The 16,706-nt window shown below is 50.0% G+C and overlaps 1 protein-coding gene across 2 annotated transcripts in view; it reads left to right on the top strand.

Annotated features, from left to right (window-relative positions):
• EML1 (EMAP like 1) overlaps nt 1–12,345 on the top strand; it is a 149,243-nt gene extending 136,898 nt beyond the window's left edge. For both annotated transcript variants that reach the window (XM_079769026.1, XM_079769027.1), the window contains exons 15-22: nt 229–360; nt 3,001–3,068; nt 4,276–4,364; nt 8,283–8,380; nt 8,480–8,567; nt 9,946–10,041; nt 11,308–11,438; nt 11,997–12,345. In XM_079769026.1, the coding sequence (XP_079625152.1) occupies nt 229–360; nt 3,001–3,068; nt 4,276–4,364; nt 8,283–8,380; nt 8,480–8,567; nt 9,946–10,041; nt 11,308–11,438; nt 11,997–12,122 (828 nt within the window). In that variant the 3' untranslated portion in view covers nt 12,123–12,345. The remainder of the gene's footprint in view (nt 1–228; nt 361–3,000; nt 3,069–4,275; nt 4,365–8,282; nt 8,381–8,479; nt 8,568–9,945; nt 10,042–11,307; nt 11,439–11,996) is intronic.
• The last annotated feature ends 4,361 nt before the right edge of the window (nt 12,346–16,706 follow it).

Raw genomic sequence — 16,706 nt, 5'->3', positions numbered from 1 at the left:
TCGATTCCCAGTCAGGGAATATGCCCGGGTTGAGGGTTCGATCACAAGTGTGGGGAGTGCAGGAGGCAGCCAATCGATGATTCTCTTTCATCAACTGATGTTTCTATCTCTCCCTCTTCCTTCCTCTCTGAAATCAATAAAAATATATTTTAAAAAAGAAAATAAAGGAAAGCTCCCGAGTGGTGTTTGTAGTGTTTCAGAGAGCGTGCATTTGTCTTGGTTCTTTAGGGTCACACTGACGAGCTCTGGGGACTGGCCATCCACGCCTCAAAACCCCAGTTCCTGACCTGTGGGCACGACAGACACGCCACTCTCTGGGACGCCGTCGGTCACCGGCCCGTCTGGGACAAGATAATAGAGGTAGATGTGCACGTTGCACCCATTTTCCTGGTGGAAATTCATCTGGAACGTGTTTATTTATTTATTTGCATGAAATGGATAGATGTAAAATTGTCCCGATGCAAATGTCACTTAATTTATCTCCTTCAATTCGAATTCTGTTGCTTTAAGCATTCCTGAGCGGTCTCACCATGTAATTGTGAAGGTTGCTGTTGAACTTTTTTTTTTTTTAATATATTTTTATTGATTTCAGGGAGGAAGGGAGAGGGAGAGAGAGATAGAAACATCCATGATGAGAGAAAATCATTGATCGGCCGCCTCCTGCACACCCCACACTGGGGATGGAGCCTGCAACCCGGGCATGTGCCCTGACCAGGAATCTAACCAGGACCTCCTGGTTCATAGGTTGACGTTCAACCACTGAGCCGCACCGGCCGGGCACTGTTGAACTTTCTGACAGCAAGTCAGCCCCTCTGAGTCGGTGGTTAGGTTTCCTGACTGTGCCATCCACCGGCTTGGTGCTGAGAAGCCCTTGTTTGAGCCTGCATTCTGTTCACCATGTGCCTCTGGAATGCGAATTATAAACTGTTCTAAAAGTGTAGTTTCTCTCTACAACTCGATGATAACGGCAAAGCTTTCGTTTTAAAGTCCGCATGTCTGTGATTTTTATGGAAGGCCTCAGTTCACATAGCACGGCGCTGAACTGTCCTCCTACGCGTAAGGCAGCTGTGACGGCATGTATTGAGCGCCATTTGCATACCAAGCACCGTGCGTGCATTAATTATACCCTTCACCCGGGTGCAGCCTGCGAGTTGAAGTCTTTTTACCCTGCTCTTGTTGATTCGGACACTGAGGCTTAGAGGCGTCACATCGCTTGCCAAGGTCACTGAGTTGGTGACAGAGCCAGTGTTCACCCAGCTCAACCTGATCCCCAAACCCGGGGTCTCCCACCGCTCCCGCTGCTGTGGGCCAGGAGCACATCCTGCAGGGCCCCGTGTAAGGGGGACTCCTCTGTGGCCCACACACCCTGCAGCCCACACAGTTGCCAGCACGCCCCAGTGCGCTGGGTCTGAGTCTCAGCCGCCTGCGTTTTGCTTTCAGAGGTCAGGTTGCTGGGAGAGCAGATCATGGGATGCCAGGGCCTGAGGGGTGGCCCGGCTGCTCAGAGGAGAGAATGGTGTGGCCCGAGATGGCAGGGCATGGCTATAGGAGGTTCTGCCTTGTACCTGTCCCCACGCAGGGGCTTCACGTATGAAAAATACATGAGGGGTTTGTGCAGATCTGACAGCCACCACCGACACAGCAGGAACAGTGGCAGTCCGGGAGGGTGGCCCTCCCTGAGGGCCCGGCCAGCACAGCAGCCCTGCTGTAAGCAATCCGGGCACGCACCCACTCCTGCACCCGGCTGTGAGCTCCCTCCACCTGCGTAAGGGTAGGGACTGACCCGGACGCCAGAAACATCCAGAGTTAAGTCCTACCGGCTTTCTCCACTGGCCATATGACCTTGGACAAGACCTCCCTGAACCTCGGTGTCTTCATCTCATGAATTATATGCTGGAGCCTCAGGTGGCCGTGACTTCTGTTTGTGTGTCCGCAGCAGCCTGAGCTTCATTACAGCTCCCACTTTGGGAAAAGCGTCGCAGTAATAGAATCAATACCTGAAGAGCTTCTGGTCTCATCTTTTTAGTTTATCCAGAAGTTTCTCCTTCTCCTAATTCCGTTTCCATCGCTGCTCTTTTCTTGTCTTCCCGGGATTAGCCTCTTCTCACTTCAGTTTGTCCTAAACACCCCTGCCAGGTGGCCCTCTGTCTAGCACAGATTCGATAACGCACTCCTTTTACTGGAAGAAAAAGACCACTCGCTGTGTTATTTCCTAGTGACCACAGTCCTCAGCATAGCAACGCAGCCCCGTTCCCAGTGTCACCCGCACGCTTCCCCGTCCCCCACCCCGTGGACTCTGCATTGCAAACCCACGGCCGTTCCTCAGCTGGGCCCCAAACTACATTGCTTCCACCTTTTTTTATCACATTATTGTCCCCTTAACACTTGATCCCCCCCAAATACTGGTGTGTCTACTTCCACATTCACCACCGATGGGTCTTTCTGTGGCAGAAGGCGGAGTCAGGCGTCTGCCTCCACCCAGCCTCCACCCAGCCTCCACCCCGCCTCCCTGTCTGACTCGCTTGACTCCCTGCTCCTGGGACCCCACAGCTTGTCATCCACCACGTACATCTTGTATAGTTAGCATTGAACACGTGTGTGTACCCCCAGACCCAAATGGGAACGGGCCTTGCTCGTCTCCATCCTTCCAGGGCTCCGGGCTGTCCCGCACTCATCCAGAGTCCACCTCACGGAACAGGTGCAGTGGGCATGCGTCCCGACAGATGGCGCTCACCCTGCGGCCTGGGGTCACCTGCGCCGGCTCCCAGGACTTGGAGGACGGGCGCTTACTTCCTGCCTGTCACCTGACTACTGTAGCTGTGAAAGGGTGTAAGACAGAAAGGGGAAAGTCCTACGTGGTCCAAGTAGGAAAACAGTTTCCTCCCTGGAGAGGAAAGATTTAAAATGGGGCCACACGGCCCTGAGGGACTGGGCTGGGCTGTGTTTTTATGCTACAGTGCTGTCTGGCCGTCAATTTACACTTCCTTTAAAATGTTTTAGGATCCAGCTCAGTCTTCTGGTTTTCATCCTTCAGGGTCTGTGGTTGCAGTTGGAACACTGACTGGGAGGTAAGTCCACAGCAGCGCGCTGTGCTCGGGGTTCAGGGCGTGTTTCCCCGGGTGGGCGCCAGCGCTCTCGGCTGCAGCCCCAGCCTCTGGCGACTTACCAAGTTCGGCCAGAACCCCACAGGGAAACAAACAGGGTCCTTCAGGTTTTAGCCCTAGGGGACGCTGTGGCCCCCTCTCCTGGAGGAGTGCCCACACACATGCATGCACAGGCACACACAGGCACATGCACATACATGCACACGTACACACACGCACACAGGCACACACACCCTTGCATCCAGTTTCACAGGATGCGTGGTTCCTCGAGCCCTCTGCTGCCCATGGTGGGAGGAACCTCAATTCGGAATCGGGCAAGGAAGCATTTCACAGCACTGAGAGTTTAAGAATGCTTTTTCTTGCTGCCCTTTCAGAATTTTAGAAACCGCCCCAATCCTGAGCCTCATATTCAGACTCGGCTCACACTCCCTGGCCATGTGCCTCCGAAGGCCAGGCAGCCGATTGATGCAGGAGCTCCCGCTTCTCCACTCGGAGAGTGTGGTCCTTCCGCTCTTCGGCGTTTGCCAAGTGCCATGTCCTTATTAGGGATTCGAATCATTTCTGCGTCTGTTACAACCTGCACTGGCTTAGCACTGGGTCTGCATGGTGGTTCTGGGCCCTGACCCCCACCTGACAGCTGAGCAAACAGCCCAGAGGGGTTAACTTCAAACGCCAGCCCTCTGCTCGCTCTTCTTCCATTCCCTCCATCGTTTCTTTCACGCCAGCATTCCCGGAGGTCAGACACTCCACGCAGTTCGGCACATCACCACCCCTAAGGGTGCCCCAGCCCCCCCTCCGGCACCTGCTCTGCTTCACCCTGGGGTGGGGCCATGCAGGGGGTCCCTTTGCCACTTCCTGTGGCCACAACCCCGAGTTAGTGTTGGTCCCACTTCTCCGCCCAGAGCTGACCCTCCTCTTACATGTAAGTGGCAGAACTCAAACCTGAGGAAGCCGTCATCGCCTTGGTAACCGAATCGTTTCTGGTGGTAGAGTGTGCTCAGATAGGACCTTCTCTGTACAGGAAAGCTGGGCATACGTGTTCTTGCTAAGTAAATACAGAGTACTTATTAAGCCCCCGGGTTAAAGTTTCTAATAGCCTTACTGTTGTTGTAATCGTCTTGCTTCACTTCCCACTAAATCGCGTATTGTGCTTTTCTCATGTTGGCAACAGGTGGTTTGTGTTTGACACAGAAACGAAAGACTTGGTCACCGTGCACACGGATGGGAACGAGCAGCTGTCCGTCATGCGGTACTCGCCAGGTCAGCGCGCACCGCTCCCGGGAAGTTCTGTGCAGATGCCTTTACAGAAGGTTTCACATGCCTTCCAGGATGCTCGCTATGCTTGTGTTGTTTTCTAACTCTTTATTATGGGAATTTTTAAACAAAACTGGACAGAAGAGCATAATGAGCCCCCGTGTATCCGTCACCTGCTGCAGTGCTACGGACTCTCAGCCAGTCTCGTTCGTCTTTTTTATTAGAGCCTCACTGCCCGCCCCATGTTATTTTGAAGCAATTTATAGACATCTTATCCTTTCTTCTGTTAATATCGCTGAGTCTCAAAAAAGTGAGGACTCTTTTAGCAGCTTTATTGAAGTACAATTTACATACGATAATTTACCCATTATAAACGTATAACTCATTGATTCTTAGTGAATTAGAGTTGTACAACCATCACCACAATCCAATTTTTGAACCTTTTCAGCACCCCCAAAAAGTCCCCTTCCTGCCCGTTAGCAATTAACCTCCGCCTCTACCCCTATTCTGGGCACCCTCTAATGCGCTGTGCTGATCTGTGAATGGCCTGTTCTGGACATTTCATATCAGTGGATTCATACAACATGGAGCCTGTTACATCAGCTTCTTCTTTTTAGAATAATGTTTTTGAGATTAGTTTGTGTTGTTGTGCGTATATCAGTACTTTATTCCTTTTTTTAATTGAATTTTGGGGGTGGCATTGGTTAATAACATTATAGCTTTCAGGTGTACAATTCTATAATATATCAACTACATATTGTCCTGTGTGTTCACCACTCCAAGTCAAGTCTCCTTCCATCACCATTTATCCCTCCTACATATTCCTTTTTAATTACTGGATAGTATTCCATTTTGTGGATATACCACATTTTCTTTATCCATTTATCAGTTAACAGACACTAGGATTGTTTCTGCGTTTGGGTTATTAGGAGTAACGCTGCTATGAACAGTCATGATAAGTACTTTTTGTAGACATTTGCTTTCATTTATCTCGGGTGTGTTCCTAGGAGTGGAATTGGTGGATCATAGGGTAGATTTACATTTAACATCTGATAAAAATGCTTTCCAAAGTGGCTGCCCCATTTTACATTCCCACCAACACTGTGTCAGGGATCTAGTTTCTCCATATCCTCACCAACACCTGCCATAGTCTGTCTTTTTCAGTAGAGCCCTCCTAATAGAGGTGTAGTGGTCTCTTCTGTGGTTTTAAGTTACATTTCCATAAAGACTGTCACAGAGGTTAAGCATCTCTTCATGTATCTACCAGTCATTTCTGTATCTTCTTTTATGAACTATCTATCCAAATATTTTGCCCATTTTTAATTGGGTTGCTTGTCTTACTACTGAGTTATAAGAACTCTTTCTATATTCTGTCTATGAGTTCTTTATCAGATATATGATTTGCAAATGTTTTCTCTCAGTGTATGGCTTGTCTTTTCATCTTCTCAATGGGGTCTTTTAAAGCAGGCGCTTTAATTTTGATGAGGTCCAGTTTATCTATTTTATTCTTTTATGGATCTTGCTTATGGTGTCATAGTCAAAAGTCACGAAGATTTTCTCCTATGCTTACTTTTAGAAAGGTTATTGTTTTAGCCATTATATGTAGGTCTGTGATCCATTTTGAGTTAATGCTTGTGTCTGGTGAGAAGGCAGTCTAAGTTTATTTATTCTGCATGTAGATATCAACTTGTCCCAGCACCATTTGTTGAAAATACAATTCTGTCCCTAATGGATTATCTTGACACTTTTGTCAAAAGCCCATTAACATGTCCTGGCCAATTTGGCTCAGTGGATAGAGTGTCAGCCCGCAGACTGAAGAGTCCTGGATTCAATTCTGGTCAAGGGCACATATTTGGGTTGCTGGCTCGATCCCATGTAGGAGGCAACTAATTGATGTGTCTCTCTCACATCGATGTCTCTCTCTCTGTGTCTCTCTCCTCTCTTCCACTCTCTCTAAAAAACAATGGAAAAATATCCTCAGGTGAGGATTAACAAAAAAAAATCCATTAGCAATAAATATAAAGGTTTATTTCAAGATTCTCAGTTCTATTCATTCATTTATATAACTATCCATATACCAATACCACACAATTTTGATTACTGTACTTTTGGAGTAAGTTGTGAAATTGAATAGTGTAATTATTACAATTCTGTTGTTCTTTTTCAAAATTGTTTTAGTTATTTTAGGTCCTTATTTTAGAATCAACTTGTCTAGTTCTAATTTTAAAAAGCCTACCAGGATTTTAATATGTTGAACTTATAGGTCAATATGGGGAGAATTGCTATCTTTACAAGATTGAGTCTTGTAATCCTTGAACTTAGAATGTCTCTCCATTTATTTAGATCTTTAATTTTTATCAGCAATGTTTTATAGTTTTCAGTGCACAAGTCTCATACTTCCGTTGTTAAATTTGTCCCTAAGTTGCTTTTTATACCATTGTGAATGAAGTTGTCTTTTATTTTATTTTCAGAATGTAGTTTGCTAGTATAGAGAAATAAAAATTTTTTGCACATGGATCTTATACCTGTGACCTTTCTAAACTCCTTTATTCGTTTTAGTAGGTTTTTTGTGTGTAAAATTCTTGGACTTTTCTTCATACGGGAGCATGTCATCTGCAAACGACGACAGTTTTACTCATCTTTTTTAATCTGGGTGTCTTTATTTTTTCCTTATTGCATTTGCTAGAACCCCGAACATGACGATGAACAGAAGTGGCAAAGTGGGTCCTTGCCTTGCTCCCAGTGTTAGGGTGAAAACGGTCATTTATTGTTGAGTAGGAAGAGGAAGTTCCCTTCTATTCCTAACCTGTTTAGTTTTTATTATGAATGGGTGTTAGAATTTGCCAAATGCTTTTTCTGTATCTATCAAGCTGATCATGTAGTTTTTGTCCTTTATTTTATTAATATGCTGCATTACATTAATTTTCAGATGTTAAGCCATCTTTGCATTCCTGGGATAAATCTCACGTGGTCATGGTGTCTAATCCTTTTTATATTTTGCTGGATTCTGTTTAATCTTCTGTTAAGGATTTTTGCATCCATGTTTATGAAGGATATTGGTCTGAAGTTTTCTTGTGATGGTTCTGTCTGGCTTAGTTATGAGACTGCTATTGGCCTATAGAGGAAATTGGAAAATGTTTCTTCTTTGTTCATTTTCTGAAAGAATTTATAAAAGACTGGTGTTATTTCCTTATTAAGTATTTGATAGAATTCATGTGAATTCAGTGAGTTATCAGGGCTTTTCTTTGTAGGGAGGTTTTTAATTTCTAATTCAATTTCTCAGCTTCTTATAGATCTATTCAAATGTTTTGGTCTTTTTCTTAAGTCAGTGTTTATTTTTCCATCTAAGTTGTCTAATTTATTGGCATAAAGTTGTTCATAACATTTGTTTTCAATCCTTTTCATTTTTCTGAAGTTGGTAGTGAAGTCTCTTCTTTCGTTCTTGATTCTGGTAACTTGTGTTTTCTCTCCTTTTTTCTTGGTCAATCTAGTTAAAGATTGGTCAACTTTGTTTATCTTTTCAAATAATCAGGCAGGGAGGGGCAGTGTGCACAGAGATGAGGCGGGAAGGACCTTCCAGGCAGCGGGGGAGGTGGTGTTCAGAGGCCTGAGAGAGCCTGCAGCTCCGTGAGCAATGAGTGGCTACATCCTGGAGGGCCTTGTGGGCCCCACTTACAAACTGAGCCTCGGCCCCTCAGTTTCTGAGTGGGGAAGGGTTTTATAAGGAGAGGAACTGGCCAGGGGCGGTTTTCAAGAGGTAGTTCTAGAAGTGGTAGAGGAGCCATTCAAGCACACATTTTCTTTTTGAAATAACTCATTAATCTGGCTGTTTTCTAAATCTGTGATGGCAACTAGCATTACCCCTTATAATTGATCAAGTGTTTATTTTTAATAATTGAATTACAATCCGTCCTATCTTTGTAGATGGGAATTTCTTAGCAATAGGCTCCCATGACAACTGTATCTACATATACGGAGTCAGTGACAACGGGAGGAAGTACACGCGAGTTGGCAAATGCTCGGTAAGCCCACGTACTTCTCGTGCACGTGCCGGCGGTCATTACTTGTTGGTCAGGAGTTCATTAGGCCAGGGAACCTCATACGATGTGTTTCTCTCCCAGGGTCATTCCAGCTTCATCACTCACCTGGACTGGTCTGTAAACTCACAGTTCCTCGTGTCAAACTCCGGAGACTACGAAATCCTTTACTGTGAGTAGCACCCGGGGTTACGTTTCCTCAGAGACCGAAGGTGGCCTCCCGCAGAAACCCACTTGCCGTACACCTCGGGCCTCGGCTCTGTCCTCTGTGAGACAGAAGGTGGACTGGGCACCCCTCAAGTCCTTGCTGAGACACCTGAGACCGGGCCGACCATGGCCCTGGTGAGGCGATAAGGGCCCCGAGAAGGAGAAGGCCAGGCTCTGCAGAGAGAGGCTGGCGGGGGCAGATGCGGCCGAAGAGAGTGGGGTCAGAGCCGTCACAGGGAGAGGGACCCTGTGGGAACGTCACCCCCCTGAGGCAGACCACGAAGGCTCTCCCGCCTGGGTGACAGCAGTCCCCTGGGACCCCTCCCCCTCCTCCCCCAAACCCTCTGGCCAGTGTCTGTGCCCAGGCAGGACCTGGGCGTGGTGAGGGTCATAATGGCTGGCACTTACTGAGCACATGGCGCGTGCCGTGCTCTGCTTCAGCAAACACTTGCCAAGCACCTGCCGCATGCCCAGCTCTGGCTAAGCACGGGTCACAGAGCATGAGGGCCTGGGCGCCACCTGCTGGAAGGTTCTGAAAAGTGTGCGGCTCCGACCTCCATCTCCTCCAGGAGCCACAGCCCTTTCAGGCTCACCCCCTTTTGTAGACAAGGAAATCGGGGCCCAGACACGAGGCCATAGGCATCAAGAGCCAGCGGGTGGCCGAGGGGGGAAGGGGAGAGATCGCCCAATTGTTGAAGAGCCCAGATAGGCAGGGCAGCTGGAGGTGGAGGAAAAGAGAAGATACCTGGGCCGGGACCATGCCCCCTCCAGCAGGGCAGGCCGCCAGGGTCAGCCCTCCCGCCCTCTCCAAGGTCCTGCCTGATGCGGGGCAGAAACGGGAAGGTTTTCAGGGGCAGGCCCTGGGTCTAGCCTCTTCTCAGACACAGTCTCACACTTCACTGGTAAGAGCTCATGTGGGGAACAAACCAGTCACCTGGGAGGCCATAGGTGCTTGGCTGACTGGTTTCCATATGCTTGGAGTTAAAGGGATTGGTGTGTGTGTGTGTGTGAGAGAGAGAGAGAGAACATGTATGTGTTCAGGGCTCCAGGGAGGACAGGAGCAGGTAGAGGCCTAGGAGCCAGAGGATGGTCAGAGAAAAGAGAAGCCAGACTGGGGGAGACAGGCCCAAACTGGGGGAAGACAGCGAGGAAGAGGTGGCCCCCTCGCAGGCCCCGGGCTGGGCTCAGTGCCGGCCAGGAGTGCGATTCCGCTGGGCTGGGAGGTGGATGGGTCCCTCTCCTGAGGGCTCTGTCGCCGATGAGGCTCTGAGGGCCCTGCCTCGCCCCAGAAGGAGAGGGGGCTGTTGCTCAGGTGTCACCACACCTGCGTGTGCTTTTTCCAGGGGTTCCCTCTGCATGCAAGCAAGTCGTCAGTGTGGAAACTACACGGGACATCGAATGGGCTACATACACCTGCACTTTGGGATTCCATGTCTTTGGTAAGTCCCCGCAGCTTTCACGCGGTTCAGATGTAAGTGTGTCCGCTTTCAGAATATCCCCTAACCGTCAGGAAGGCTCGGAGTCGCCAGTTCCGTCAGCGTGCTGTGCCGCTGCGTGAGCCCCGCAGGACCCAGTCCCTGCAGCTCCGGGAAGGGCCGGGCGAGAGGAGCCAGGACACGGTGTTCACCCTTTCCTAGTGTGTGAAGTGGGTCTCTAGCATCTTCTCACGTGTGGCTGTGCCCGAGTTCCTGGCTAGATGGAGCCGATGGCCCTCAGTCAATTCACTCATCCTTTGCTAGTTATTACTCCATCTTCTTGGTCCTTAAACTCGAATTTTCACTTCTAAGTTCAGATTAGGAATATATTCATAAATGATCTAAATTAAATTGCCACAAAGCAGTAGGAAAAAAGCAGTATTTATAACCTCTTTCTGTAAGACTATAGGTCAATCATTTGGTCAGAATTTCACAAATCTCCTTAGAGCTGGCATTTTTACCATTTTCTGGTATTAAAAGCGAGGACCCCCGGGTTTACCGCAGAACTTCCAGCTGAGAAACTGATGCACACACAGCTCTCTCAGAGCCGAAGTGACTGGGACCCAAGGGGTTTCCTGGCGCAATGGTCAGGAGACACCACCCCCAGACCAGGCTTCATGCCCACCAGAGCCAGAGCTGCTGCCTCCCCCGGCCCACGGCAGGCAGACACAACACCTGCCCGGTGTCAGAAGCAAGCAGCAGCCACAAAGAGCTGACCCCAAGAAATGTCTGAAAGGCACACTCAGACTCAGGGTTAAAAAGTTCTTGGGAGAGACTTTCACATGTAAAGAGCTACCTCGAAAAAAGAAAAGTTAGGAAACCGCATGCTTGAGGACTAGTCAGCTTCCCATCAGACACTTTGGGACAAAAGAAAGGCATTGTGTCCAGAAGCAGGGTTTCTGGCGCACTTTGTGCTGCATTGTCAAGAAGCCACCCCCTCCCCCAAAAAAGGACAAAAAAGAAGAGGCCCCCAAAAGGTGGGAGTCCAGCGAGCCTGTTGTTGCTCCTGCCCTGCCACAGAGCGGGCTAAGCCTTGAAGGGGCTCCTGGGAGGCCTGGGGTGAGCCGCTCGCAGGAACAGGGAGAGGCCGAACCAGACAGAGCGCTCTCCTGGCCCTGGTCTGAGCCCGGGGCTTGGGCGATTTTACTTTGGCGAGACTTTAAAGCAGTCCCCACGCAGCGTGGCCAGTGTTTCTGGTATTTTCAATGCTGCCTGTGGTCTTTGTTTCAGGAGTGTGGCCAGAAGGCTCGGACGGGACGGACATCAATGCCGTCTGTCGGGCCCACGAGAAAAAAGTCCTGTCGACGGGCGATGACTTCGGCAAAGTACACCTCTTCTCTTACCCTTGTTCGCAGTTCAGGGTAAGGACTGGTCTTCACACATCTCACCCTCGTGGGATGCGTTTGGCACTTACATAGAAAGGCCCATGAGTGAATGCCACCTGTCACAGGTGCAGACCTGACCCTGTCACCCGCTGCCCTCGAGCACTTCAGGGGCTCCCCCTGCCCTCCAGGAAGCCCTTAGACCTGGCTCCGCTACCTCTGTGGCCTCCTTCGTGGGCCCCACTCCTCTCCCCTCCACCACAGCCCCTCTGCTGCAGCCCTGCTGTGCTGAGCCAGCACCTCTGCCCAGCACGCCCCTCCTGGCCCTTCCCTTCCCTGACCCTCCTTCAGCAGGACACCCCTCTCCCTCCGCCCCTGGCATCTCTGGGAGTGAATGTATACGCCCAGGACAGTCCCTTGCCCCTGTCTGTGCCCCAGTGGTTGTGCCGGGTCCCGCCTGAGCTGTGCAGAGCACGGCACAGACTAGCACAGCCGAGTGAGGGAGATGCAGGAATGTGGGAACGCGCACAGAATTCCCACACCTTCCGCTCCAGTTCGTGCGCTTTGCGTTGAGCTCCCTCCCTGTCTTCTTCCCAGGCCCCCAGCCACGTGTACAGCGGGCACAGCAGTCACGTCACCAACGTTGACTTCCTCTGTGATGACAGCCACCTCATCTCCACGGGCGGCAAAGACACCAGCATCATGCAGTGGCGGGTCATTTAGTGCCGGCGGGGACCCGGGCGCAGCGCAGGCCCCAAGGCACAGACTCGGTTACTCGGTCACTGTGATTTCTGTTTTGTTTGAAAAGTTCTCACAAACCTCAGGAAAACCACTCCCTGTACCGGTTACCTTAGCGTAGTGGATCAGAGAGCGCCACGTCGGATCAGCAGTTCAGGTTTCTCTGTTGTACAATAAATAAAACACATTTAATGTAAAAAAAAAAAAAGAAAGAAAGAAAGAAAAAAAGCCAAGGTTTACAGCACGGCGACATCGACAGGTTAACTGGTATATCCTTCCTACCTTTTCTATGAACTCTTCCAAACGGTCACAGAATGCCTTTTCAGATCCTGTACGTAGGCTGGCTCGTTCACCGTGAAGCCTGCGAGGCCGGATATTTATGAGAACGAGGTACTGCATCACGATCACTGTTAACTGGTCCTAAAGGGACTCAGGATTGAGTAGAGGGAAGAACCGACTGCACAGCTGAGTCAGGAAATGCAGCTACGACTTTATTTGGTTCCATTGTCTACGGTTCCATTCAGTTCTCCCTCTGGGAGGCGGGCGGGAAGGGGGTTGATTAACGGTTCAGCCGGGGATACAGGCATTTCAGAGTTCTAGAAATGCCCGCCAAGCCCCATGCAGTCAGCCCTGACACCCTCGTGAATGGCACCCCCTGTGGTCCCCGTCCACCTGCCCCACGAGTGGAGACATGTGGCCACCTTCCTCTGTATATTAATTGGCATGATATGGTATTGTACTTGTATAGGATTTTAGCGATTCAAAATAAATACGTAAGGCTAGGCTTTACTATTTTATGTTTATGGACATTGTATATTTGTACTTTAAGACCAAGTCAAAAAGACACCACCAGCCTGCAGCGGGGAGCCTGGGAGGCTCCGCCAGGTACACAAGGCAGCTTCTTTCCTGTCTTCTGTGCCTGGCCGGCTCGCTGGGCGATGGAAGAAGATTGCGTTCTGATGAGTAAAACGTAGGCGCCGTCCGTTTGTCAAGAAGGCCTTATCCATTTCGATTGTGAGGTAGACTGAAATGTATTGTTTACATTGGGGAATGTATCTCAGATTTTAAAATAGAAGAGTAATAAGCAGACTTTAAACACAAATATTAAGATTTTTACTTGTTCTAGGCAAGTAAATGAGTCGAGCTGTCTGGACTCAGCCCTGGCTGTTCCGCCAGCCGATTGGGCACGACACGGCGAAGCGTTGTGGTGACAGACGGCTCCCGGCTGCTGCAGACAGGGCGCCAGTGAACGTGGTAAAGGTGAAGCTGTTTGTATGTATCCTTATCAAATATATTCTGTAATGAAATAAAATCTGAAAAGTGGATTTCTTATTGACCTATAATCATGAAAGTATATAAATTAAAGTATTTAAAATTAGCTATGATTCACACTATATTCTGTTTCATATATAGATATTTTTCCTCACCTAGGGACTATAATTTGCATATGGTGTATAAATAATCATTCTCAAATGATTAATTGAGGGAATAACCATATCAGGGAAGGAAAAGGGAACCATTATCTATATATATAAAAGCCTAAGCGACCGTCTGACCGTTCTCCTAGTAGCTATGATGTGCAATGACCACAAGGGGGCAGGCGCTCTGACCAGTAGAGGAGGGAGCCCAATTCCTTGCGGAATCGGCCCTGGGTTAGGTTGCACCTAGGGCACTGTCAGCCCCAAATCTGCTTCACCCGCACCCAGGGCCCATCAGGGGATGTCGGAAGCCCAGTGCACAGATTCGTGCACCAGTGGGGTCCCTGGGCCTGGCCTGCGCCCTCTCGCAATCTGGGACCCCTCAGGGGATGTTGGAAAGCCGATTTCGGCCCGATCCCTGCAGGCCAGGCCAAGGGACCCCACCGGTGCACAAATCTGTGCACAACTCCTCTAGTTTACTTATAAGATCTATTTTTATTTCTGTATACTTCCACTATATTTTAAGCTCAATAATAGAAAAAGAGTATTGTAAACCATTATTGCTATCTTCCTACTTGCCTGCATTTAAATGAAATTCTTTAAACAGCCCAGGATTAGCCTTGTGGGTATTCATCATTCACTCCCTCCCTCATTAGCATAGCAAGCAATGGCCCTGGCCACGGGGGGAGGAGCCAGGCAGCATCCCAGAGCTCCGGGCCTGGGGGAACCTCAGCTGCCCCATCCTCACATCAGTCATAGAGGGTCATGACATCAGGTGATGTGAAAGCATTTTCAGAAATGCAGTTTGCAGAGATGGAAAAGGAGAGGATTTTCCCTGTTCTGGCATGTTCCCTCCTCCCGTGTCTCCTTCCCAGGCCGAGGCAACACCTGAACTCAGGCATCAGCCGGGAGCAGAGGCTGGGAGAACACAGGTGCTCAGGACAGCCATTGGTGGGGGGGAAGGGAGATGTGGGGTCCAGGAGGGCAGCCAAGCAGCTACCACAGTCTCACCTCCCCCCAGGTCCCCCAGGTGCTCTGCCAACCCCACAGAAGGATGTTTATCTGAACGCCTTGTAGAATGGTGGAGCTGCAAGGGAACTTGGGGAAGTGTTTCCCAAAGTGTGTTCCTTGGAACACCATTCCACAGGGTGTTAATAGACCTTGTGTTTGACAGTTCAACAGGTTTGATCAGGGCTTTTTTTTTTTTTTTTTTTCCGGATGGATCTTCTCAGAATTTGTGAGCACACAGAGTTCCCAAAGCCTGGCTACACGGCCTTTCCTTCCTGGGACGTCTCCGAAGGCAGGGTCTCCAGAAACACCCGTTGGGGAACCTTTTCTTTAGCCCGCTCTTTCTATAGATGTAGAAACTAAAGCCCTCGGAGAGCAAGGATTTGCCCTGGTGACCTTGGCAGGGGCAGCCCCTAGCCACCCTAGTTGGTTTCTTTTTATAAAATAAAGCTTACTTGACCTTTTAATGAAAAAGCTAACCTGCACCCATTCTGGCAGATTCAGAGGGAAGCCTGCTCGACTGCTACCACCCAGAAATAGCACCACTGCTTCCAGGCATCTCTCCCTGCATAGTTCCCTACGCGAACATCTTTGGGTGTTTCCATAGTTGACATACTGCATAGACAAGGCTTTATATCGCTTTTTTCGTATCACTTTATAAGCAATTTCCCATGTCATTATAACCTCGTTATAAATAACTCCTGTTAGCAGCCTAGCAGGCGGCTGTGATTAATATCGCGGCTCCTTGTCCAGGCCTCTCACGGTCAATGGCAAGAAGAATCATAAAGGCCACGCCTGTGGGGGCATTTGTCCTCAGTGTGCTTTCCGCAGGCTCTTCCCACCAGCCTGGAGGCAGCTCAGCTCTTTCCCATTAGAAAGAACCTCCCTGTCTGTCGCTTGGCCCTCTGTGCTCGGCCGGCCTCTCGAAGGCCCACATCCCTGTATGTGACTCGGCTTCCTTAGCTTCACCCCTGCCGTCCCCCTGGTGCCTCCGTCTCAGGCCCCAAACCACCGCGCCCACCCCTCCCCCCACATCTGCACTCGGTCCTCCCGAGTGCCCAGACCAGCACTGTGGGCATCCGTCTCGCCCTCTCTCTGACTCGCTGCCCATATCAGCGGCTGCCAGTAAGTGACCGGAATAGCAGCAGTGACCCCACGCGGCACCATGAGTGCCTGACACATGGCGACTCCTCCGTCCTCTCAGCAAGCCTGTGAGACGGCTTCTGACCGTGACCCTGAACTTCGAGGAGCCACACAGCGAGGAAGTTGGATGGGAACCTGAGGAGTCGGATCCTGAGTTCTCACGAACCACAGCACCATTCTGCCTCCCCAACACTCACTGTCGCCTGGGCTCCCCCTGATCTGCCCTGCCTCCTCCCCGGCCGGCCCCTGTCACAGCTGGCCTGGCTGCACGGGCCTCGCTGGCAGTGAGCGCAGTGAGCGAGCTTTCGAAATATGTCCCTCTCTTGGTTAAAGCCCTACAGGGCTCTCAGGGAACACTCCTCACGTGGCGCACAGGGCCTGTTCGGGGGGCTGTGTCCCTGTAACACCGGCTCAGTTCCCACAGCCGAGCTGTCTGTCCTGACACTAAGCCTGCTCTGCCACCACGCAGTCTTTCCACGCACTCTGCCCTAACACTCTTCCTCCCATATTTCCTTGCCAGCGACCACAACATGCGTAGCCCAGCTGAAAAGTCGCTTCCTCCAGGAAGCCTTCCTTGAGTACCTAACCTTGAGTTCTGGTCCCTCTTTTGTGTCCCCGCTCATTGTGCTTCCCCGATCCCATTGAATTGTAAGCGCTGTGTAGCCCTCATGTCCCTAAGCTCCCTGAGGCTTGAATGCTCTGCCTCCCGCACTTCGCACAGGACCAGGTGTGGACAGGTGACCTGTAGGTGTTGGGTGGACGAGAATGAATGAATGAATGAATGGGATTCCTAAACCTTCGCCCTCAACCCTGAGTATTTTTTCCTGCTTCACTGTTTCACCTTTGCCCACAGCACTGCCGAGAACAGCTTTGTCCAGTGGGCTTTATTTTATTTATTTTTTTTTGACAGAATGGAAGGGAAGGAGAAGGTGGGGAGAGAGAGAGAAAGACCAGTGTGAGAGAGACACATCGATTGGTTGTCTCCCGCACACAGCCAGCA

The sequence above is a fragment of the Cnephaeus nilssonii genome, assembly GCF_951640355.1.
Source record: "Cnephaeus nilssonii genome assembly, chromosome: 4".
Lineage (NCBI taxonomy): Eukaryota > Metazoa > Chordata > Mammalia > Chiroptera > Vespertilionidae > Cnephaeus > Cnephaeus nilssonii.
This window is presented reverse-complemented; position numbering and strand designations above follow the sequence as displayed.